This window comes from Micromesistius poutassou (genome assembly GCF_964030765.1).
Source record: "Micromesistius poutassou genome assembly, chromosome: 6".
NCBI classification, from domain to species: Eukaryota; Metazoa; Chordata; class Actinopteri; order Gadiformes; family Gadidae; genus Micromesistius; species Micromesistius poutassou.
In genome coordinates this window covers 5,730,641-5,754,097 of record NC_140276.1, presented here as the reverse complement: position 1 = coordinate 5,754,097, position 23,457 = coordinate 5,730,641, and the positions used below count along the sequence as shown (strand labels likewise).

General features: G+C 43.9%; 3 protein-coding genes across 3 annotated transcripts; 2 read left to right on the top strand and 1 right to left on the bottom strand.

Moving 5' to 3' along the window:
• Window positions 1-472: 472 nt before the first annotated feature.
• On the bottom strand, window positions 473-3,458 carry arl13a (ADP-ribosylation factor-like 13A; the record flags this gene model as incomplete). The annotated part of the gene is made up of 9 exons (XM_084469116.1): window positions 473-528; window positions 631-762; window positions 854-1,136; window positions 1,267-1,375; window positions 1,746-1,957; window positions 2,412-2,517; window positions 2,691-2,943; window positions 3,208-3,278; window positions 3,400-3,458. The coding sequence occupies 9 exons, from the start codon at window positions 3,456-3,458 to the stop codon at window positions 473-475; spliced, it is 1,281 nt and encodes a 426-aa protein (XP_084325242.1).
• Window positions 3,459-7,778: 4,320 nt separating this feature from the next.
• Window positions 7,779-16,433, top strand: xkrx (XK related X-linked). Its single transcript, XM_084469860.1, has 3 exons — window positions 7,779-8,615; window positions 13,153-13,412; window positions 14,602-16,433. The coding sequence occupies exons 1-3, from the start codon at window positions 8,260-8,262 to the stop codon at window positions 15,420-15,422; spliced, it is 1,437 nt and encodes a 478-aa protein (XP_084325986.1). The 5' UTR covers window positions 7,779-8,259; the 3' UTR covers window positions 15,423-16,433.
• Window positions 16,434-18,751: 2,318 nt separating this feature from the next.
• On the top strand, window positions 18,752-23,344 carry nox1 (NADPH oxidase 1). Its single transcript, XM_084469441.1, has 13 exons — window positions 18,752-18,810; window positions 18,918-19,013; window positions 19,135-19,245; window positions 19,413-19,497; window positions 19,772-19,917; window positions 20,106-20,299; window positions 20,714-20,837; window positions 20,943-21,035; window positions 21,266-21,507; window positions 21,812-21,974; window positions 22,108-22,254; window positions 22,373-22,497; window positions 22,610-23,344. The coding sequence occupies exons 1-13, from the start codon at window positions 18,766-18,768 to the stop codon at window positions 22,734-22,736; spliced, it is 1,698 nt and encodes a 565-aa protein (XP_084325567.1). The 5' UTR covers window positions 18,752-18,765; the 3' UTR covers window positions 22,737-23,344.
• Window positions 23,345-23,457: the final 113 nt, after the last annotated feature.

The following is a 23,457-nucleotide window of genomic DNA, read 5'->3' as shown; positions in this document are numbered from 1 at the left end:
TAAGAAAAGGAACTGTATAACAAATGAATCAAATATATTCCAAAGAGGTGTTCAAAAATGTTAGAATAACTAGGTAGGCAAAGACATTATAAAGGTACAAACAAACGTTTATTAATGAATAAGTAGATGTGTTTTTCCAATAAAATAGGCTCTACTCCTTTGCTTGCATGTCTGAAAAATGTATTCCTTGGACACTATTTTCATTCATATAAAATCAAACCATAATCAAACAATATCAGAATCAGAATCAGAACACAAGTACACAAGAGTAAAATTCTTATGCTAGGTACCTCAACACACAAACATAGCAGCAACAATACAATATAAAGTAAATAGATATTTAAAAATATATTAAATAAGTAAAAATAAATAAGAAAAATAAGAAAAAAATAAGTAACTGATGTAAAATGTAACAATAAATCACGCAACAATAAACAACCAAAAGCTATTCCATGCCCCCAGGTATGGACTGTCACTCGCCCAGATCCTGTCTCTCCTTCATAGTCAGGATGGCTTTACGGTACAGATCTATCAGGGGGATAGAACAAGGGATCCTCATATTATTCAGACCAGGGGGCCAAATGTGCTCTGTTGCATTTTTGTTGAAGATGTAAGGGAATGGAGGCTCACCTAGAGTAGCAGACAGGTCCACCTGTGGTTGACCAGGCGAAAGGGCAACGGCAGGCGCCTCCTCTGTGTTGATCTTGTTCTTTCGCTTGACTTTAACCACCCTCTTCTTCTTCTTCCTTGTTTCCTCTTTAGCTAGTCACGAGACATGACAATGTGTTATTTTTTTTTAATAATGTGTGTATAATAACCACTATGTTATTAACTTTCCACTGGATCCACTCACCTGTAGTGGATAGTTCTTCATTTTCCTCAGGTGATTGTGGCACGTCCTGAATTGGCTTGTCTTCATTGACCTTTTTCTTGCGTCTGAGTTTGCCTTTCTCCTTTTTCGGTGGGATCAGTGCACTGCTAGCCTTCTCCTTCTGCCCGGACGGCTCCTGCCCTTCCTCAGTGCGCTTGTCTTCGTCATTCTGCTGCGGTTCTTCCCTCAGCGGTGCCTCCATGTCATCCTCAATCTTCACCTGTTTCTTCTTTGATCTCTTGAGCTTCTTTTTCAGCGAGCTCTCCTGTGAACAAAATGTACATAAGCTTATCAGTGGCAGTTTTATATTATTAAAAAATAAATGTAGAGATGTTTGTTGTTGTTGTTATGGACTAACAAGTGAGGCATGTGACGTGAGACAGTATTGTTTTTACCTTTTTTAGCATGTTTCGAATAGGCTGCATTTTGCTTCCACTTTTGAGCATTTTCTCCTTCTCTTTAGGCCGGTGAACCTGCCGGAGGTCAGACTGGCTTGAGGATAACCTGCCACACAACACATGGAATTCAGCAGGTTAAAAAAAGTCATCCTGCACCTTTTACCAGAACATGTTTTAGGTGTGTTGTTCTTTTTTCTTCAAAGGGGAACTGTCACAATCGGCTACACATCATTAAATCAGTTTTGTGGAGAAAAAGAGTACACAAAACAAGAAATAAAAATATCCAGAACCAGACCAATGGAGATGCAAACGCCGGACCAATGATGTCAATGGTCCAACTTGTCTGTGATATTTTAGGCAGAAGCGAAAAAACGCAGTTGTTTTTCTCACAACATGCCTTAAGCAGCAGTCCCTTCATAGCCACGCCACGTGATGCTTCCTCTTCATACAAAGACCTCTATCCAATGACCTCTGACCTTTCTTCTTTGGGTTTCTTTCGACGGCCCTTCTCTGCTCTGCGAGGTTTGTCCGCCTCGCCCAGGGCAGTCAGGGGCCTCCTGCGGTCCTGGGCCACACGGGCACACAGCTCCGGGTAGTCCAGGCACACGGCCCGCAGCAGCCACTGCAGACCATGCAGGGTCTTCTTGTCGGCCCAGCGCCGCAGGTCCATGGAGGCAGAGCAAGGCTCCTGAGAAGGGGATGGGGGGGGGAGGGAGGCAGTGTTCAGTAACCATCTTGGTTTACAAATATTTTCTAAAGTAATTGTCCAAATGTGATAATAATATTAATATAATAAAGTGATAATAATGAATAGAAGAATCGTCATCATTATCAACCATCATCATAATGATCGGTATTTGTGGGTGCCTTGAAGCCACAAAGAGACTTAGACACATCAACAGTGGTAAACAGGAGACCGGATGGAAACAGAAACCAAGACAGGGTAGATGGGTTTCAAACTGAGTAAACCAACTTAAAACCATTGGGTTTTGATGTGACATTTAGAAGCAGTGAGAATGTGTCTGATGATCGATGTATGTGTGTGTGTATGTGTGTGTGTGTGTGTGTGTTTTTTTGGGGGGGGGCTTGGGGGAGATATATTGTGTATTATATTTCATATGGATGTCAAGGACAACACTTACTATATGGCACAGAGAGCGGCTTTGGTTGACCAGCTTCTCCAGAGAGAGTACTTCAATCAGCTCACTTCCCAGCAGAGCGTTCACTTTGTCCTGTTTGTTGGCCAATCTATAACAACAACAAATTATCACATAAAATAATGATCAATGTTTTCTGTAATTACAGAAATGGTAGTTGCATTTGTTGGCCACTTGGTCGCTATCGCTAAAGCCAAATTATGCTTTAGCGATACATACAACCTAAACAGAATCCACCCGTGGATTTACATTCATTCGACCTACACTAATATCGGTTTTCCCGCAACTCTGGGCTGCTTCAGCATCTCTGACAGGACCTCCTTGACCTCCTTTATCCGCTGCCTGTCACTAGAGTCCACCACGAAGATGATCCCATGGACGTCTCCGTAGACCTCCCTCCAAAACGCTCGGGACTCAGGCGCTCCGCCAACATCCAGCAGGCTCACCAGGTAGTTCTCCACCCTCAGCTCCGAGCGAACACAGCCATGAGTCGGACTCGTGTTCAAACCTAAGGGCACTGAGTAAGACATGAGGGGGATCATTTGAATTCTGTGGCTTTCTTTACACCTGCACTTTTTGTGTAGCTTATAGCTTTTCCACTGAGGCCATGAATTTTTTTTTTTTTGTAATTAAAAAATGTGTACCATCTTTGATGAATGTAGAATCAATCCCAGTTTGTTTCTCTCTTAATAAATTTGGTATGTGTAGAAAAATATACATTTTGAACAAAAGTGACGGCTGCAGTGAAAAGATACTTTTGTGTTTGTATTTATTATATTACCTCTCAGCATTCCCCTGACGGAAGATGTCTTTCCCGCCTTGTCAAGACCAACTACCAGTATGGTCACTTTCCTGTGTTAAATATGTACAAAACATATAATTCACTCAATCAAGTATTGTTGCTTCATAGCCATTTTAAGGCTCAACCTTTTAAATACAGGAGGTTGATGTAGTAAAATGTGCATATTTTGACCTGATTGGTTCCTGCAACCTGGACAGCCAGCTGTAGCAGTTGCTCATCAGATTGAACATGTTTGAATGAGGAGGGCCAGGTGAGCACAGTGGCCACCATCTTCTCTGTAGCCTGTATCTGAGCAGATTGCAGACTTAATGACTTAATGTGAGACACAGACAAACACATGCACGCACACACACACACACACACACTCTCACACACACACACACACACACACACACACACACACACACACACACACACACGTGCCGGCACATAGATACACAACTCAAAACAAAGACAGCCTTGAATGAGGTATCAGGACAAATCCTGATGGGCCGTCAAAAGAATGTCCCTCTCTATGTCATTCGGGGTGCCCATGAGATTGTGCTGCTTGCATGTTCTGGGACTGGCTCACTGGCCAATCACAACTAAGTCAATGCACGTTAACATTCTAGACTTATGAAAAATAGTGTGCAGCACTGAGATGGCCAACGAAAGCCATGGACAAGAAAATGTCAAAAAGTAAAGAAGGGGCCAAAATAATTTCAGAAAATAACGATATTATAGGCAAAGGCCCAAACCGTAATTGACCTTCGCACCCCAGTCCCTGAGTGTAAAAGCGTCTGCTTGATTACAATGAAAACAATGCACCACACACCTGCACTTTGTGCTCTAAGTTCCCGGGAGGCCTGCTCTACACTTAAAGACACATCAGGCTTGTCTATAGGGACACCATGTACTAAGAACACTTTTGGCAGACGCAATTGCTTGGGCCGTTTAATCTGCCTAAGCCTTGAGTGAAATAATGTCAACAGGATGACGAGGTTTCTGTTTAGTCTGGAGGAAGCAGACACTCATAGAGTCACATGTCATTAGGAGGTTATGATAATACAATGGGGATTTCAGTCCTTTTTTGTTGAGATAGTTATTATGAGAATTTGATATGGGCGTAGTATTAAATGGGATAATAGTTAATAATTTGTATTGTAACATTATCAGTAAGAAACAAGTATTAATACAATCAAATTAAGTGTAGCAGTTATTATTGTTGTGGCCGTTTTTGTTGTTGTTGTTGTTGTTGTTGTTTTTGTTGTTGTTGTAGTAGTGTATGCCTAATTATCGTGAGTGCATTAAGTCATTATAGCTCACATACCAACACACTTACACGACACATACATGCGCACAAAAAATCCCAACAGAAGGTGTTCACGATACATTTATAATCAAGTGTTGGGATAAGAGGTCTCATCCATTGGGACCACTGACTTGACTCTCTTAACTAGCTGGACTGTTTTTAAGATTTAAATACATGCAAACACTGAGACACTGTAGCTTGGAATAGGGCCATGCCCCCATTGGAAACTAACAATGTATTCATTATTAGGGTTGCTTATCTTATATTATACAAAATGTTCTCATCGTTGTAACATAACAAAAAAAAGGTTATGATATTATGACGTGACGGCTATCAAATATTTAGGGGAGACCCCACTTCTGCATTAATTTCTCAATCAATTATATCCTTAAAATGTTAAATGTTATACCATTAAATGTTACACAAACACATATTCCGTCCACAATGTTGAGTTTAATCAAAATAGATAACAAATGTGTAGTATACTTACAGAAGATCTATGTCCATGCATGTGTTGGTGTCCACCGTTCTACTGACATCATGCACTACCTGTAAATCTAATGAGGTTTAGGATAAATCCCCCGGTCACCTCATGTGGGAGGAGCCACCCGTAAACATAGCGCTGACGTTCAGACCAATCCCAGAGCCACCCGGGATCGTTGCCAACGTCATTGGATGGCGTGAAGCATTTACTTTTCTTTCCTTGCCTCTACTACAAGGGTAAAATACGTGTGGCCATGGACACTAAAAGTAGGCTTCCCTTTGGTCAAATCAGTGACACGTTGTTGTGATCGCCCATGCTTTTGTCATGTCGCTAAGCTGTGGCTCCCGCGGGGTCAGAGGATTTGGATGGATTTAGGCTGTGTTGATTCAGCCACGCACAGAAGATACGAAATGCCATTTAAGCGGTGGTCATTTTTTGAGAAGAGAAGAAAACTGACATAATTATGTTCATTGGTCATGGTGACTGGAGTTATCATTTCATGAATAACACAGAAATAGATGTATTAAGTACTGATTAATAGAATGATTTGTCAATAAATTATGTGATAACGCAGTATCATTAAAAATATTCAGTTAAATCCTACAATTACCCAATATTTGTCTACATTGAATGCATGGTGTTAAATATAGTCATTTTCCTTAGCTTTTATTTTGGTAACAACTATTGTTTACCACTAGATGGCATCCTATTTCGTTGTTGAATTCTACGACAGAGAAATATTTAGCATGCTTAGTTACTTGGCATGAAAGCAAGAATGACGTCTCCCTGCGCCAGCACGTCGTTATTCACAGCACTTGACGGTTGTATGGAAAACTATAGTAGTAATAGTGACTGTCTCCCTCTCTGTCTGTCTGTCTGTCTGTCTCTCTCTCACGCTCTCTCTCTCTTTCTCTCTCTCTCTCTCTCGCTCTCTCCCTGTCTCTCTATGTGTCTGTCTCTATCTCTTTCCCTGTCTTCCGTTTACTCCTTCACTCCTCTCTTGCACACACACACACACACACACACACACACACACACACACACACACACACACACACACACACACACACACACACACAGGCTTAGTATAGTACACACTCTGCCCTACATCAACCTGCTCCACACGTTGCAAAAATAGAGCGCAAATATTTGACGACCAATCTCGACCCATGGTCTCAAGGACATTTGTTTGTTTTAGTATTTATACAAATAATCACTCTTCACCTTCCATCCAAAATCATTGCATTCGTTAAGTTCAGTTGAAAATGGTTTTAAACGCTCTTCCTCACATGGGGTGAGCTGGTCGGCTTTTGATTGAAGGCAGCAGCCCTTAAATCCAATGCTGGATGTTAGAATGTCACACCCTCTTGGCTTTACACTGGGCCTGTGACGCAACGGGGCAGCCTTCTGAAGTCATTGACCACAGCACAGTGTTGCGCTCACATCATGGTTCCTGTTGCATGTGATTAGAGAGATATATAGAGTGGGAGGGAGAGAGATAGAGAGGTATTTAGAGGGAGGGAGAGAGGGAGGAGAATTTGCTGAACTATGTTGGAAATGAGCCATGGCGGTTAACAATATAGAAAGGTCTTTATTAAGTTAGAGAGGTTGGATATAAACATGCGATTTAATGGAAAAAGATCGGAACATAATAGATCAACTGTTAGATTAAAGGTGTAGTGTGTACGATATAGTGGCATCTAGAGATGAGGTTACAGCTTGTGAACAGCGTGTGAATATTACATGACATTTCCGTTCCACTAGATGCCGCTGAATTCTACACACTACACCTTTAATATATTATTGGAATGGTTAATAAATTACATTTATTGATATATTCTCACATTAACCCACAATGGTATTATATTAAATAAAATTACCGAAGTATGGCAAGATAAGTGTGGCATTAAAATTGACAAACCAGGGGATACCACATAGGACTACTTTAAAACAAAACTGCTTTCAGTTTTGCCCATAAATGTTGTGTTTTTTATACAAAGGCCTAGTTGTAAGTATATTAGCCTTTATATGCCAAGTCATTTTTTTTTGTCCATAAAACAATCCGTGTAGCCTAAGTTTCCTTCTATGGGGAAAACTGCAGCACAGGAAAATCTGTATGACTCCTGGAAACATTTAAAGATATAAATAGAAACATTGAGTAGCCGATCCCTTTATACATGCTGTCTAACACATTTGAATATACCGTCTTATTGACTAAAAACGACATAAGACATTACTGTAATTTAAATAAAGACCTAATTCTGTCAACAGCGTGAGTGTGTGTTGTTTGCTGTTCTTACAAAGCCGTTTCTAAGCTCAAACGAACACCAAACAGAAACTTGGCTGATGGCGCCATCTCTGGTGCTGGAAGATATTATTTATTGCAATGAGTCTGCGAGCGATGACGGACCAACCGGCACACAAATAATACTCCAAATGAGCGTTATTGCAGGAGCGAGGGCGGGACTTTACGGGCCATGGGTTTAGTAGCTAGAGAGAGGGAGTGATATCCGTTGCCGTGACTTGTTTCAGATATTTCGTCATTATTTTGTCAAAAATACATTTGAGTCTCCTTGTCAATGTTATTATTCTCGCGGGATAGGGATAGGAAGTATGAGACCGGAAATTGCATTGTGGTAGACCGGGATAACATCATAATTATGGTCCTTTCTCAGCCTAGTCGCACTAGGACCCAGAGGCTGTGAACTACGAAAGCACGTCAAGTTGAGAGACACACCTGTGTATACAAGAACAACTGAGCAGTGCAAAAGCGGGGGCACACTTTGAAGGGATATTATTATGAGCTGCTACTGTGGTCACCAGAATTGATTGCCACTGCGTTGTGATGGATATTAACTTTACCGAACCCACAACAACAACAACGTAGGACATAATATGTGGATCATTAATCGACGTGAGCTTACTTAAGTTGACCTAAAGTGAATCAATGTAACGTTATCGCTGTAATACCGATTCATATACGCCATGTACGACGCAGAAAACGGGTTTGAAATGAATGAAGAACGCGGTTACTACGATAAATGACGTTTGAAACGTACGAACAACGTTAGCATTTTCCGGCTAAACAATCAAAACATGAGCCAAGGTGCTTGTTTACGAGATGTAACGTTATACGCGGAGGACGAAGATCCTATCAGGAATCTTTCACTGAAACCGGTGCATTACGGCGGTCAGAAGAAGGTGCCCAACATGCGATAAGTGTGTCGTATAACCCTATCACCCCATCACATCAGCCATGGAGGACCACGACCCCATCGAGAGGGAGACGCCAGACGTGGCGGAACAATCCGAGCACGATGGTGCCTCAATGGAAGACGGAGTCATGCTGGTGGTCAATCACAGCCGCATCCAGCCCCCGTTCAGCGTGGTGCTGGCCACTTTGCTGTACTGTGCCGAGTTCATCACTGCCTCGGTGATGTGTAGCATGTACCACAAGACCGAAGACACCATCTGGCTGGGCTTCACGATCTCGTTCGTGTTAGTGCCCGCTGTCTTGATTCAGATGGCGCTGACGTTCTTCCATCGAGACCTGGGAAGAGACCGTCCATTGGTGCTCTTCTTGCATCTGCTCCTCCTGGGCCCTGTGGTTAGGTATGTATAGCCACGAAGACGTATCCCACGTCAACCAGTACTTTCCACGGGGCATGAACCCAGTCCATTGCAATGCAGTGCACCTTATTAACCTTGTCAAAACCATAGTCACATATAAAACCTACCCACTTAGATAAGGATAAATCAGATAGGTAAATACCAATCTAAATGTATTGTTATATTCATTCAACTATGTGACTAGTAACTGAATCGGGAGTAGCCTATGCAAAGTGCTCCCAGTCCATAACCTGTTGGATAAATATTGAGTCACCTCTCATTTGTAGCACTTGGTGGAGAGACTAATCCTGGCCCTTTTGTGCTGATCTTTGATTTGGCAGTAAAGAGACTTTATAACCGACATAGACTTCACTGTTCAAGGAAGTGCAGGGTGTGGCCTTCATTTTTTATTTTAATGCAAACAATTATGATGTGTTGTTCTGCTGTTTCCAACCAAGAAGATTCAGTTTGAGTTAAACCGGTTTGATATATTTGTTCACAGTCAAATTAAGACACACACACCACATATCTTTGGATAGTGCTATTGCATAGTACTATGTTTCGAAAAATACTATGTTTCAGGCAATCCGAACATGTTTGTTTGCATTCAGTGGGTCTCCGAAGCTCCACAGTGGTAAGCCTGTCCGGAGCGAGGCCAGGGTCGGTTATAGCTCTGCTTCTATAATTACACAGTAGCTAGATGTTAACCCCCCCCCCCCCCCCCAGGCAGGAAGCCTGTCACACAAACAGTGTTGATCGAACCGGGTAGTGACATATTTCTATGACTTGTTCAGTCAGTTTTATAGATGTTTGATCGGTTGGAAATATACTGTGCTAGCCTCCATTTTAAAATACTTTTGATTGAGATGCCCTCAAGAGCTTATTTCAGAGACCATGACAAAACAAAGAATAGTAAGAGATAGACGAGAGTTGTGCTTGCAAGATAATGCACTGTATCTGTATTTTAGATGATCATGTTTTCTTTTCCTCTCTTTCGGTTTTCTTCCACTGGTAGCTTTCTTGTTGATCATAGGGATGAGGTCATTGCCTGTAATACACTCAGTCTAGTAGCTAGTAGACAATCCAATTTGGCCACAGGATATATTAGCAACAATGACTGATTGCTTCACAGACTGATGCCTCATGAGTAAAGCAAATAACATTTTTTTTTTTTCTTTTTCTGTAGTTTTCTTTGTTTACAAATGTCCCAGTATTCCACAGTTCATTTACTGAGCTAGCTTTTGCTTTCTCTTCCCTTACGATCACCTTTGTACTGACATGGAAGTATTGATTTGTTTGTTAATTCTATTCAATGTAGAGCACCAGGAGTCTGTGGGGCATAGCTAGGTGGTGTCTTTGGTCAAAACAGGTCATGACGTGTTCGCTCAGGAGTAGGATACCGGATTGACAAGGCTGGGGGGGGCGACACTAGCTACCAAATTGCAAACCACTTATTACTGCTCTAGTCTTGGCTTGTTCAGCTGAAGTAGTAGAATTGACACATGACAATGGGTTTTTCTCTTCCCTAAAAGAAAAGTGCACTTCTAGTTTTAGTAAAACCCCTTCATGGAGTTCAGTGCAAGCCTATAGCAAACGGCTTATTCAATTCAAAAGCAGGATATTCTAAATAAGGATTCTACAACATTCTACTAACTAGATGAATATACTTTATTACTGTATGTGGGATTGATAGTGAGTGGCTAGGGTGTGTGACTCCCAGCCAAAAGGGCGTGGGCTTGAATCCCGATATCTGTAGCTTATTACACTAGAGGATTACTTTACTGGCTACACCTGCTTGTTACTGTTTGCAAAGTATCTGTTGCTAGATACATGTTTGCTCACTGTCTTATTTGTTTGACTGTCTGCAACTCGTCCTCATCACATTTCTATGCATGTGGTCGTATGAACAATAATGGTACTCTAATTCCAGGCAACGTTGATCGAATGCCCCTACCCAGTCCCATGCAAGTCCCTTACGTGTAATAATGTCTTGTTGTCGAAATGGTTAATAGTATTAAGGAACGTTTGATGTTGTGCCAGTTGATTTTGAAGTAAGAGTTGATTTTGCACCTTGTGTACAATGTGATAGCATCTGTGTTTTCTGAAGGCAGTGCAGACGCATACTGAGATTCTGCTATGACAGCATCTTGTCGGCCTCATTTTAGAGTGCACTGAATGCTTTCCCATATTGATCTGTTCGCCTGGCCTCCGATCTGCTCTTTGTTTTTTTTCTTCAGTGTGAAATTCAACCTCATACGCACCCACGCACAGTCATGTGTCCACGTTGAGTAGACTCAGCATAGCCTTACCCAGTTCCCTGGAAACATAATGGTCAGTGAATCAGGCTTGTGACCATCCTCCCTTACATAACTGTGCAGTACTGTACAACGCAATAACAACCCCAAGCGATCACTCTGATGTGTGTGACTCTATGTGGCATATATCAACAGATTTATGAAGCTTGCAGAATGTTCTATTATGCCTCCAAACTCGGATTTTCAGATCAGTGTCCCCGGAAGGGTGTGGCCCGGAAGGTGTTTGTGTGATTCAGCGTATGCTCTCATGGTTCCCAGCACAGGGAAAGGGTCCACCAAGCGACAGCTGAAATAACACGGACTGAAAATGGCTGACGGCTGAGTCTGAACTTTGAATGTCAGCAGTATGGCGGCTGAACTGTTGGCAACTGGGATAGCATGAGGGACCCACTATGTCCAAACTTGGATCCGCAGCTTCTTGGGAGCAACAGATAACATTCCAGAACTGTCCTGTTACTGCTAGTGTTGGGTTGGGGAATCCACACGGGCTGTGCACGGTTACAGAGAACAGCTGCTCTACAGAAACCTGCACTAAATAAGTGAGTTCTGACGCTAACGAAACCAGACATGCAGAAGTTGTGGGAGAAAAGGAGGAGACTATTTATGAACTCTTAACTCTTTTGATGACTACAGTATTGTTCTCTTGACGTAAACAGTCATAACATTCATGAGTGAAATCTTGACCACACCTTGCCTTATTAGACCCGAACACTGTTCATTCTGTTGAACGTTCGGTTCATTGCAGATTACTGCCCTCTGGTGGATTTTTCACACTCATTCAGTCATCAGGGTTCATCAATATTTTTATGACGGAGGCCCGGTATGCATATTGGAAATATTTTCACGTTCTGGGATTGGGGGAATGGTTTGTATGCAACCATACAAACCATTATGTGCCTGCCTCATCATAGCTAATGAACACAGATACTGAAGACCATCTATAAAGAGTTTTATTACAGTAACAGTCTGTGATAGTAACAGTCTGTGATACAGTCCTAACAACAGAACTGTGATATACTTTCCTCAAGCCAATACAAACTTAAAAATGAGCTTGTTCATTGTCTGTTAACAGTATAAGCATAAAACAATATGTTGGTGTTGTTCCTTGCCAAGGAGTCATGTATCGCTGTATGTGTAGAAATGGACAGCCTCTTTGTACACAATCCGCCGCAGACACAGTTGCAGAAGAGTTTCCTGAAATATGAGTTGTGCTGTGCACATACTAGAACAACTTGTTTTGCAACAAATCACACAATTAGTTAACCTACTTAATATGCTCATGGTGTTGCGAATGCTAATGGAGCATTGCAGCTTGTAGAAATTCCAACAGGCCAATTAACAGGACTTAGCCCTTTGGGCGCTCCAGGCAAAGATCCCCATAGATATGGGGAAGAAATATAAAGACGGCATTTTGGGGGCCCCAAAAGGCCTCTATGGGGCCTGGGGCTCCAGGCCCCATAGAACAGTAGGGTCCGCCCCTGGTCAAACCCCTATTTGGATTACTATGCATTATTTACAGGTGAATATTCAGTTTGAAACTTGAGTTACTTTAAGCCAAACAGATCTCGGTCATTTTGACAACATGTCTTCACACAACCAATTAATTTTTATTCTTTATACCTAAGTATATTTAAATATCAAGAACATCTACATGAGTATACTGGCTAATGGAGAACTATAACTCAAGTACTAGTTCCCGCATCAAAAACCAAAATCAAGAAGGCATTATATTTTGTGATATGGAAAAGGACAAATCAAACTGCCACAGTTTAAAGCCTCCTGCCGTTAGAGAAACTTGGTCGTTTTTAGCATCACCTCGCGACCAGACACTCAAACTAGCTCCTGTTAATTTGTATAAGTCAGGGTTGAAGTTTGCTGCTCTTACAGCACACAATTGTTTCCAAGGTGTATAACCTAACCCCTTCAGATCTCCGGAAATGCAAGCTTAACAAGTAGCCATCCTATGAGGTTACCTGTCCAAACCAATGGATTTTTCCAACTGCATTGTTGTAAATTAATTCTGCGGTGTGTTACCATCATTCCATCCAGTCACTAAACATTCTCCATATTCCGACTCACAAGACACAGAAGTTATCTGCACTCTTTTCTGTCCTGAGCTGAAATATGAAAAGCGATAGTGTGCTGCAGCCTCCCCTCTGGGTCAAAACGTATCTCCCATCCAAGCCTCTCTAAACCCCCGCTCTCTTCTCCATGTCGACCCCCAGGTGCCTGGAGGCGCTGGTGATCTACTACAAGGCTGGGAAGAAGGAAGAGCCCTACGTCACCATCTCCAGGAAGATCGGGCTGAAGAGGGGCCAGGACATGCCCATGGAGTGGGAGATCGGACACTCTGAGCGCAAGCTGGCCGCCCACCGCAACGCCTTCAAGCGCACAGCACTGATCCAGGCCTTCCTGGGCTCCACCCCCCAGCTCACGCTGCAGCTCTACGCCACCATCCAGGAGAAGTACTTCCTCCCCACGCGATGTAAGAATGCCTCAACCCCCCCCCCCCCCCCCCACCCCACAGACGCCATTGTTTATCGATAAGCGACCGCCTTACGGTTTACTCCGCTAGACTCTCGTGAAATCGTAGGTGAGGCCGTGACATATTAAAAATGGTGCTATGTTATATTTGTATACATGGTGCCGTGCAAGACACCCCCTCGGTGAAATTATTTAGCAGTAATCTAGCAGTATCTTAGCCTGGAAATCCAGACTCACATCTAGAAAGATGTAGGGTCTGGCAACGAGTAATGAAAATGGCCCAACTTGAGGGGTGGAATGAAGCGTGCATTTGAAAATATCACTGCACGCAATTGGATCACTACGACGCAATTGGAACACTATGACCAATCAGAAGAATACAAACGGTGACGTATCTAGTCCAGTGGAGCTAACCAATAGATAAGACTTGCCGTATCCGATTGGTAAAACAGCAACGCTTTTGGCCGGGCTATATCGGATACACCGTGATTAATTAATGTCATTAATTAATGTTCTGGGCCAGGGAAACCGAGGAGTGAGTATATTGCTCGTTCCCAGAGTGAGTGAGAGTTCCAGGGTAGCAGTATCTATGCCAAACCTATAAAACAAATCTCCCCGCAGCTATCAATCCACCCAATGATTTCCTTGTATTTATTTTTAATTCACACGTAATTCTCCTAACTAATTCACAACCAGGCTCCAGTTTCTGTTCAAACGAAATTCCCCGGAACTACAGTTGTCAAGTCGCATGTTTTGTTTTTTTTCACAGCACAGTAAGTTTCTCAGAATGGATTTGAAAGTGTCCTGAGTATAACGGTGACTCATCATAATTCCTTTTAGGTGCTTTAATAACGGGGCACTTGCCAATCAATCCATCAGAAATGACTTTAACCTTGTCGATGGTGTATTCCCTTCATACCACTGGGTGTCAGCAAAACAACGGCGTTACAACGAGAGTGCTAAAAACTACAGTGCTCAGGCACTTTGAGGGAAACTGCTTGGTCGTCCTTTTTAGTCCATAGTGGGCTTGATTCTCAGAGGGTACAGTGTCTTCTCTAATGTGTGTGTGTGTGTGTGTGTGTGTGTGTGTGTGTGTGTGTGTGTGTGTGTGTGTGTGTGTGTGTGTGTGTGTGTGTGTGTGTGTGTGTGTGTGTGTGTGTGTGTGTGTGTGTGTGTGTGTGTTCCTCCAGTGACGCTGATGGTCATCACTCTGGTCTCCATCACGTACGGCGCCCTGGTGTGCAGCGTGCTCGCCATCCAGATCCGCTACGACAACTACAAGGTGCGCCTGCGCCCCGCCGCCTACATCTGCATGATCATCTGGCGGGGCCTGGAGATCGCCACGCGCATCACCTCCCTGGTGCTGTTCAGCACGGCGCTCAACCACTGGGTGATCCCCGTGGGGCTGGCCAACCTGCTCTTCTTCTTCTTCCTGCCGTGGGCCGAGTTCTGGGCGCGCAAGGGCACGCTGCCCGAGAACGTGGAGAAGAACTTCTCCAAGCTGGGCACCACGGTGGTGCTGTGCATGTTCACGCTGCTCTACGCCTGCATCAACGTCTTCTGCTGGTCGGCCGTGCAGCTGGACCTGAGCCACCGGGAGCTGATCGAGAAGAAGCAGTGCTGGGGCCGCCTGGCCGCCTACTACAGCGCCCGCTTCGCCGAGAACTGCCTGCTCATCGGCCTGTGGTACATCCACAAGTCGGACTTCTACGAGTACGTGTGCGCGCCCATGCTGGTGGTGCAGCTGGTGGTGTGCTACGGCATGGCCGTGCTGTTCATGCTGCTCTTCTACCAGTACTTCCACCCGTGCAAGCGGCTCTTCAAGCACAACGTCCACGACTGCCTCCACTGCGTGTGCTTGAAGGGCCGGGGGCCGAGGGCCGCGGAGCCGCACAACTCCTACTCCACCAACGCCACCATGGTGCTGGTGCCGGACGAGCTGCCGCCGGACATCACCAGCCAACTGGACGAGCGGGAGACGGACATCTTGGACACCATGGACGCGGCCTGAGGGGGACGAGGGCAGGGTTCAAGGGAGGAGGTATTTGACACGAAAGGACCTTTTTAGAGACTGTGAAAGGAGCGTTTACAAACCGTGAAAGGACCTTATAGACTGTGAAACGACGCCTGAGGAGTGAATGCACATCGGGGGGGGGGGGGGGGGGGGGAGAGACATACTGTTGGTTACTTTGCACGATGGAAGTCGACGCAGCTACACCGACCTGTTCCTAAACGGATTGGAACGCGATGATTTGACTGACGCTGTGTTGTTGGAACGAGTCAGACTTTGTCTCAGGTTTCTCCAACTAGGGTGCCGGTCGGACGAAGCGCAGAGCGAAACCACTCAATTACCGAAGCAGTTATGATGGCGGTGGCGCCGGGAGTGCGAGGCTCTCCGAAGAATGTCATGTGTTGAGTGGTGCACAAAGATTACTTTGAGGGCATTTGCTGCATAAGGCGAGGGAGAGGGAGCCAGGTGTGGTGGCTCAGGTCCAAGTGTCTCAAGCCTTTAGGACCGGGGGTGGTGGGGGGGGTGTATCCCTGTTTCCATTATTTTATTGTATTTTTTTTTAATCCAAAATTCTTTACAGCACATTTGCGTTGCGTCTATCACTGCGTATGAAGCTGCACCCTCAAACCCCCCTGATTAAAAATAGGGGAGACAAGAAAAAGGTAAAACTAAAGTTTACGTCCCGATGCTACTAACTCATATTTATGAAAAGCAAGGCTTTTTTTTACTTCGGTTTGCCTGTTCAGTTTTGCCTTTGCACATGGGTCAATCTTGAAGTGTTGCAGTGCTTCCTAGAAAAGATTTTAACCGAGTGAACCACACAAGACACGTAGATGAACACTGCTGATACACATTGTTGATATGGAATAAAGCTATCTTAAATGTAATGATACGTACAGTAGGTGATGCTGTTATTTTTCATGTCTTGATCGTATGCGTCAGTGCCTTGACCTCTGCTATGTGTAGTCTAATTTAATTCCCAATTAAATAAACTGTCTTAACACACCTCTGGCTCCCTTCATAGGATGTATTTGTGTTGAAGTGCTTCAAAACATCAAAACATCCTTTAGATTCCAAAACATCATGATTTATTGGAAACATTAAAAACATCTGAAATCAAGACGTCTGAATTTGAAATATAATTTGAAAATATTGAACATTAGTCTCACTCACACACACATACATACACACACACACACACACACACACACACACACACACACACACACACACACACACACACACACACACACACACACACACACACACACACACACACACACACACACACACACACACACACACACACACACACACTTTTCTTTTTAGAATCCCAAACATCAACTGATATTAGCGCTAAACACTATACAACCCGAACAAAACTCCACAGTACAATGAATAAACTCACCATTCATTAGCTGTTATGACTCACAACACTTCCGGTAATGATAAACCAAACAATTGTAACCCAATCTGAGAAATCTGATCGGTGATGAAATCACTTGCCATATAAACTAACACAGAAGTTAGATTACTTTACCAACTGCGAACATGCCATTTCCTTTAGTTGCCTTGTTCAAGTATCTCCAACCTGTTCTATAATCTTGTGTCTCAACTGAACTTCAGAGCTTTTTAGCACTTTAAGGTTGAGCGTTGTGTCAACCCTTCCTGGCAGGCAGGCAAAGTTAACAAGCACTCAAAATCTCTCTTCCGAAAAAGTCACCCGAGGTATCAGCAATACTAACACAATGTTGTGTCACTCCACTGTTGTTTGACTCCCCTGATAGCCCATTCCCAGTGACCCTCAATGATGACATGAGGACCTTCATGCCATATCAATGTGTGTCTTTACGTCCTCTTTCTTACCAGTGCTGCTTAAGCATATTTCAAAAACCTTTAATTTGATATTGGATCATATTTACAGAAATAAAATGTGTGTATCTTTTGTGTCCATTTGAATGGAACAAGGGTTGGGTGTGACCTTGAGATCCACAACAATGGAATGGATGTCACAACGCAAAGTCCAGCCAACCAGCATCTCAACCAAAAGATTGTGCTGGCCAATTTTGCAATCTGTGTTCCGGTTGGACCACTGCCCAATAGTGAGGTCATAGGGTCAATCATACAGTCCACCCAATGAGGTCGCTGTAAGAAACAAAGCCGTTCCTGGCCTATAGTGCAGCCGATGGAGGTTCCCCCCTCGTGGTTTACAGGCCAGGTCCTCAAACCCCTCCCTGCGGAGAGGCTGAGGATCGGCCCCGCTCAGCGTCTGGTCCCCGTAGTGGTAGACACACACCCACACACACACACACACACACACACACACACACACACACACACACACACACACACACACACACACACACACACACACACACACACACACACACACACACACCCAGCCGCTAGAGAATAACAATAATCTGTAGAGGGATCTAGACATAGCCACTGATTGAGCTGTCATCACGTTGACCATACTGACCATTGCCACTCTTGTAAGCATTTTACTCTGTTGAAAGACAGGCATGTTGAGACACTTTAGCTTAATTAAAAAAGTTATTTTTTTAATTTATGTAAGTTTTGGTAATCAAAAGTTTTTTTTATTTCGAGTCGAATATTACCCTTTCCGCACAAGGACCATTTTTATACCATTTGGCCTCCGTGAAAGAGGCTGCTCTACTACAACTGTAGCTACACCTCAAGCCGCTAGAGGGTGCTAATGCGAATACATACACGGTGCAAGTTTAAGATACCATATTATACCATTTGCAGATGTGTAGCAAGCAATCAATTTGTGAATGTGAGGATTGGTTGTAAAGGCATAGGGCCGCAAATACAATGGCTTTCTATGACAGAGGATATTTTCAAACTTCAAACGCGCCAAGAAAGTTTCACCAACAGGATGAAAGTTTTTCATCCACTAACTGTGACACTCAAACTCTAACTCTGAGAGCAGGTATTTTCTTTTTGAAATTGAATTTACGACTTTTTTTTTATAACTGCTGTAATATGTTCTCATAAAATTATAGGTTCGTGTGTGTGTACACGTGTGTGTACGTGTCTGTCTGTCTGTCTATGTGTGCATTTGTGGGAAGACGTTTATCTAGAACCGTACGCACGGTAAAGGTAGTTTCCTCATTCCTTTCGATCAACCCCAGTCCAAGAATAATGGAGTGTTGAAACTCTCTTCTCTGTGCTGTGACTCATGGAACGAGTCTATGCAATGTGCGCTTCCTTTTGTCCAGTCCAACGTGATAAGTAGGAGGAGTTCAGGCAGGTGTTTATAATAACTTGAGGTCGGCCTAAGATGTGATCATTGAAGTGTTGGCTCAGATTCAGCAATATGGGGAATTTGATCATCAACCATGGACTTACATCCTTCATACTGGTAAAAACGTTATTTCACGTTACTGTTAGGTCTATAGAGTACTACTTATTTATCCAACAATGCGTGTTGTGTACTGTTAAGGCCTGATTTATTTTTTTGGGATACAGGTTGTTTGGATGAGCATCAACATTTTCCTCTTCGTCTGGTTTTACTTTTTCTACGATTTGGGAGAGCAATTTTACTACACGCGACACCTCCTCGGCGTGAGTAGGCCTACATGTTGACATGGGTCGAGTGAAAGGTGGTGATAAAGAGGCAGTGTGCATGGGGGCTCATAATACCGCAGAGCTGGCGCCGTGTTAATGTTGTTCTCTCGCTCTTTAGTCTGCCCTGGCCTGGGCCAGAGCTCCAGCTGCCGTTCTCAACTTCAACTGTCTGCTCATTCTGCTGCCGGTGTGTCGGAACCTGCTGTCTCTGATCCGGGGCTCGTTTATGGTAATAGCAAATTATTACAATAATGATGATGATGACGACGATGCTGATGAAGAAAATAATATTGATACTAATATGATTGTATGGTATCGAACTTTTCTGTATATAAATAAATAAATAAATATATATATATATAGTTGAATAATCCAAATATCTTTTTTTTTTACTAGTGCTGTGGACGAACAATGAGGAAACAGCTTGACAAAAACATAAGCTTCCATAAGCTCGTCGCCTATATGATTGGCCTGATGACAGGTAGGCCTATATAGATTTGATTTCGGGTACATTTCTTTTTACTTATAACCCGTCGTATTTGATTTATATTTGACAGATTCGCAGGGGAGGAAATCCCCACCTCTGTAATTTGGGAAGTCCAACTCTGGACCTTTCCAGATTGATATGAAGGCCTTTCCCTTCCCAACTCAAATTCCTAAATTCGAGACCTTGGTCTCTCAGGGTTTGGGTTAAATGTTCCCTTTGAGAGTTCTACTGTTAAGGCGTGGGGGTGTTGTTGTCTCTGACCCGCCAGCTGTCCACACCATCGCCCACCTCCTGAACGTGGAGTGGTACAACGACAGCAGGCGAGGAGTGTACGACGCGCTCAGCTCAGCGCTGTCTGATCTGGAGGACGGCAATGACACCACCTACCTGAACCCCATCCGCTACATCGACGTTGTGAGTACACCCCCCGGTTCCACGTCAACACACACACACGCACACACACACACACACACACACACACACACACACACACACACACACACACACACACACACACACACACACACACACACACACACACACACACACACTACGCAATACGTTAATTCCTTGTGTGTTCTCGGTGGCTCTCTGGGCCTCAGGAAGCGCAGCAGACCCCCACCTACTTCGCCCTGACCTCCCTGGCCGGCATCACCGGCGTCATCATCACCCTCTGCCTCATCCTCATCATCACCTCCTCCATGGAGGTCATCCGCCGGTCCTACTTCGAGGTCTTCTGGTACACACACCACCTCTTCGTCATCTTCTTCATCGGCCTGGTCATCCATGGAGCAGGGTAAGCATGGTCCAAGGTCCCCAGGTCCAAACCCGGTGTTTGAATCCGGGGTTTGTGATTGGCTTATGTTCCGGACCTAGCCGTTCTACCGTGTTAGAGCAGAACTTCCTGGGGGGGGGGGGGGGGGAAACGGCACAGAGCCTGGGCCGGAAACCAAATATGGGCTTGTTTCCTGCTTCGTTAACAAGATATGATACAAATAAAACAAATTGCCGTGAAAGGATGAAGCTTTCAAGAAGTGTAATTCTACAGTGGCCAAAAACAGTGTTGATTTGAAACATTCACAAATTTTTTTACGTTTACCACTGCTGGCCAAGTTTATGCTCGCTATCAATAGCCAATCACCTGCTTAAAGATCCCTTCTCTCTCTCTCTCTCTCTCTCTCTCTCCCCTCTCCCCTCTCCCCTAACGCAGACGCATCGTGAGGAGTCAGCAGAATTTGGACAAGCACAACTACACCCTCTGCAAGGACCGCGTCACGGACTGGGGGAGGGTCGCCGAATGTCCTCTCCCTCAGTTCGCTGGAGGTGCCCCAGGGGTGAGCCCCGTGCACCCTCCTCCTCCTCCTTCTGTTAAGTGGAGTGAAACATTAACAACGTTTCCCTTACTTCGACTGACCGTGTACTTCCCCTGTGACTTTTAGACATGGAAGTGGGTGATCGGCCCCATGTTTCTGTATCTGTGCGAGCGCATTCTACGCTTCATCCGCTACACACAGAAGGTCCGATACAGGAAGGTAGGGGATGGCGCGCCACATTCTTACTTCATGTTACCGTGATTTTTATATTCATAGTACTGCTCTTTAAACCTCCTGTTTCTAGTTCTGTGGCTGTCTTGTGTGTATTATCCAAAATTGCTTTTTGATTTTGAAAAAAGCCCTACATGGAACTGTGCTTGTATCACGTATTGTATTATTCCATTCACCTTCAGTTCTTGTCTTTGTCTTTTCAAAATGTTTGCTTCCAGATTGTGATCAGACCGTCCAAGGTGCTTGAGCTGCAGTTGGTGAAGGACGGTTTCAAGATGGAGGTGGGCCAATACGTCTTCCTCAACTGCCCCGCCATCTCCCATCTCGAGTGGCATCCGTTCACCATGACCTCTGCCCCCGAAGAGGACTTTTTCAGCGTCCACATTCGCTCTGTGGGTGACTGGACCGAGAAGCTTATAAGTCTGGTGGAAGAGCTGCCCGAGGGGACAGAGGGACCCAAGTGAGTCCCGCCTTTAGTGTTGTCCTTAACATACTATACTAATGGGGTTAGTGTTTTGTGTTGAGCACAAAGCACTTAACAGGAGGATCTTCTTGTCAATCTATAGGTCTTTGTCTTTGATGTTTCGGTCTTTGTCTTTGATGTCACGGTTTCAAATTGCACTAAACAGGATGATCTAGATTCTAGTCGATCTATAGGCCTTTGTCTCTGTGACAAACCCTGATGTTGTCACTAGCTAGATAACTAAATAACTAAAAAATAAATAATAAATAAATAACTAACGAGATCCATCTTTCTTCCTAAGAATGGGCGTTGACGGTCCCTTCGGCACAGCCAGTGAAGACGTGTTTGACTATGAGGTCAGCATGCTGGTTGGGGCTGGCATCGGGGTGACCCCCTTCGCATCCATCCTCAAGTCCATCTGGTACAAGTTTAAGGATTCCGACCCCAAGTTGCGCACTCGAAAGGTAACAAGTTGGGCAAGCTCAGGTAAAACCTGTCCTCTGCTTTTGTGTTTCTAAAAGGCTGCAGTTATTGTTTGACCCGCAGGTCACACTTTGTGTGCAGTTGTGCAAGTTACACCCTGCTTCCTCGTTGCAGATCTACTTTTATTGGCTTTGTCGGGAAACCCATGCCTTCGAGTGGTTTGCAGATCTTCTACAGGTGCTAGAGAAGGAGATGGAGGAGAGGGGCATGGGGGATTTCCTCACCTACAAACTCTTCTTGACCGGATGGGATCAGAGCCATGTGCGTGGTTGATACTTCATTCTCTCTCGTCAATAATTACGGGCTTTCCAAAGGCCTTAAAGAACTGGAATGTTCATAGGTTCATAAGTTTAACTCTCGCATCCATTCTTTCTCATAGACTGCTCATGTGATGGTGCGTTTTGACGAGGACACAGACGTTGTGACTGGTCTCAAGCAAAAAATTAATTACGGAAGACCCAACTGGGAGAAAGAGTTTGAACAAGTTCGTAAAGAGAATCCATCGTAAGTGGGAACAATTTCCATTTTAAAGAAATAAATTAAATTAGTGAGTTTGCAGAAGGTCTTATCAAAGCTGAGCTGTGATTACTTAAGTGTTTTTGATGTGTCCTTTCAGATCTACTGTGGGAACCTTCTTGTGTGGCCCTGAAGTCTTAGCCAACGTGTTGGAGAAAAAATGTGCCAAATACTCAGACGTGGATCCTCGCAAGACTCGCTTCTACTTCAACAAAGAGAACTTCTAGCCGTTCCCCTTGGTGAATGATTACCATCATGGCACCAAAAGATGAAGGCCTGAATATGTCAGACCTGAAGAACCACTCACCAGCAACCATTGTGGATCCTGCCTCCATTCACAGACCTGGAATGATAGAAACTAAAAAGTTTCTGTAACAAAAGCTTTGGGGTGGATTGGCAGTTCCTGGATTCGTCAGGGCAAGGTCCTTTTCCTTCCAGTTACATTGGTGTGAATCAAACTCCAGTGAAATGTGAAACTGAATGTATATCTTTCCTTCCATTTTCGACAACAGTTCGACTTTACACTTGACAGGTGTATTGCTGGGGATGCAAGGAAGTGCAATGTTGTTAGGATGAATGGTTCTCGATAAAGCTGCAACCAGCCGTGGCGGAGTCTGTTCCCATAAGAATTTTATGAATGGGCACTGCAGTAGTTATCGAGAATATTGAATGGGGAACTAGCTGTTACAAAATACATAATTAACCTTTATTACCTGGTGACCTAGACATGGATTTGTCTTAATTTTTCTTCCACTCTGCTTGCCATTCTTAAACATAACCACCTATTTCATGAAGTCTTTAATGAATCAGCATGTCTTATACATAACATGCTTAAAATGTACTGTAAATACTGCCTTGTGTTTAAAATGTTTTAATAAATATCTTTCATATTAATTTGACATTCCCCTCCTTTCTCAAAGTATACCATATCAGTAATAATGAGCTTCT

Coding starts and splice junctions, on each gene's coding strand:
- xkrx (XM_084469860.1), top strand. CDS start 8,260: ATGGAGGACCACGACCCCATCGAGAGGGAGACGCCAGACGTGGCGGAA. Junction 8,616..13,152: donor CTCCTGGGCCCTGTGGTTAG/GTATGTATAGCC, acceptor GTCGACCCCCAG/GTGCCTGGAGGCGCTGGTGA. Junction 13,413..14,601: donor GTACTTCCTCCCCACGCGAT/GTAAGAATGCCT, acceptor GTGTTCCTCCAG/TGACGCTGATGGTCATCACT.
- nox1 (XM_084469441.1), top strand. CDS start 18,766: ATGGGGAATTTGATCATCAACCATGGACTTACATCCTTCATACTG. Junction 18,811..18,917: donor GACTTACATCCTTCATACTG/GTAAAAACGTTA, acceptor TTTGGGATACAG/GTTGTTTGGATGAGCATCAA. Junction 19,498..19,771: donor TATGATTGGCCTGATGACAG/GTAGGCCTATAT, acceptor CTGACCCGCCAG/CTGTCCACACCATCGCCCAC.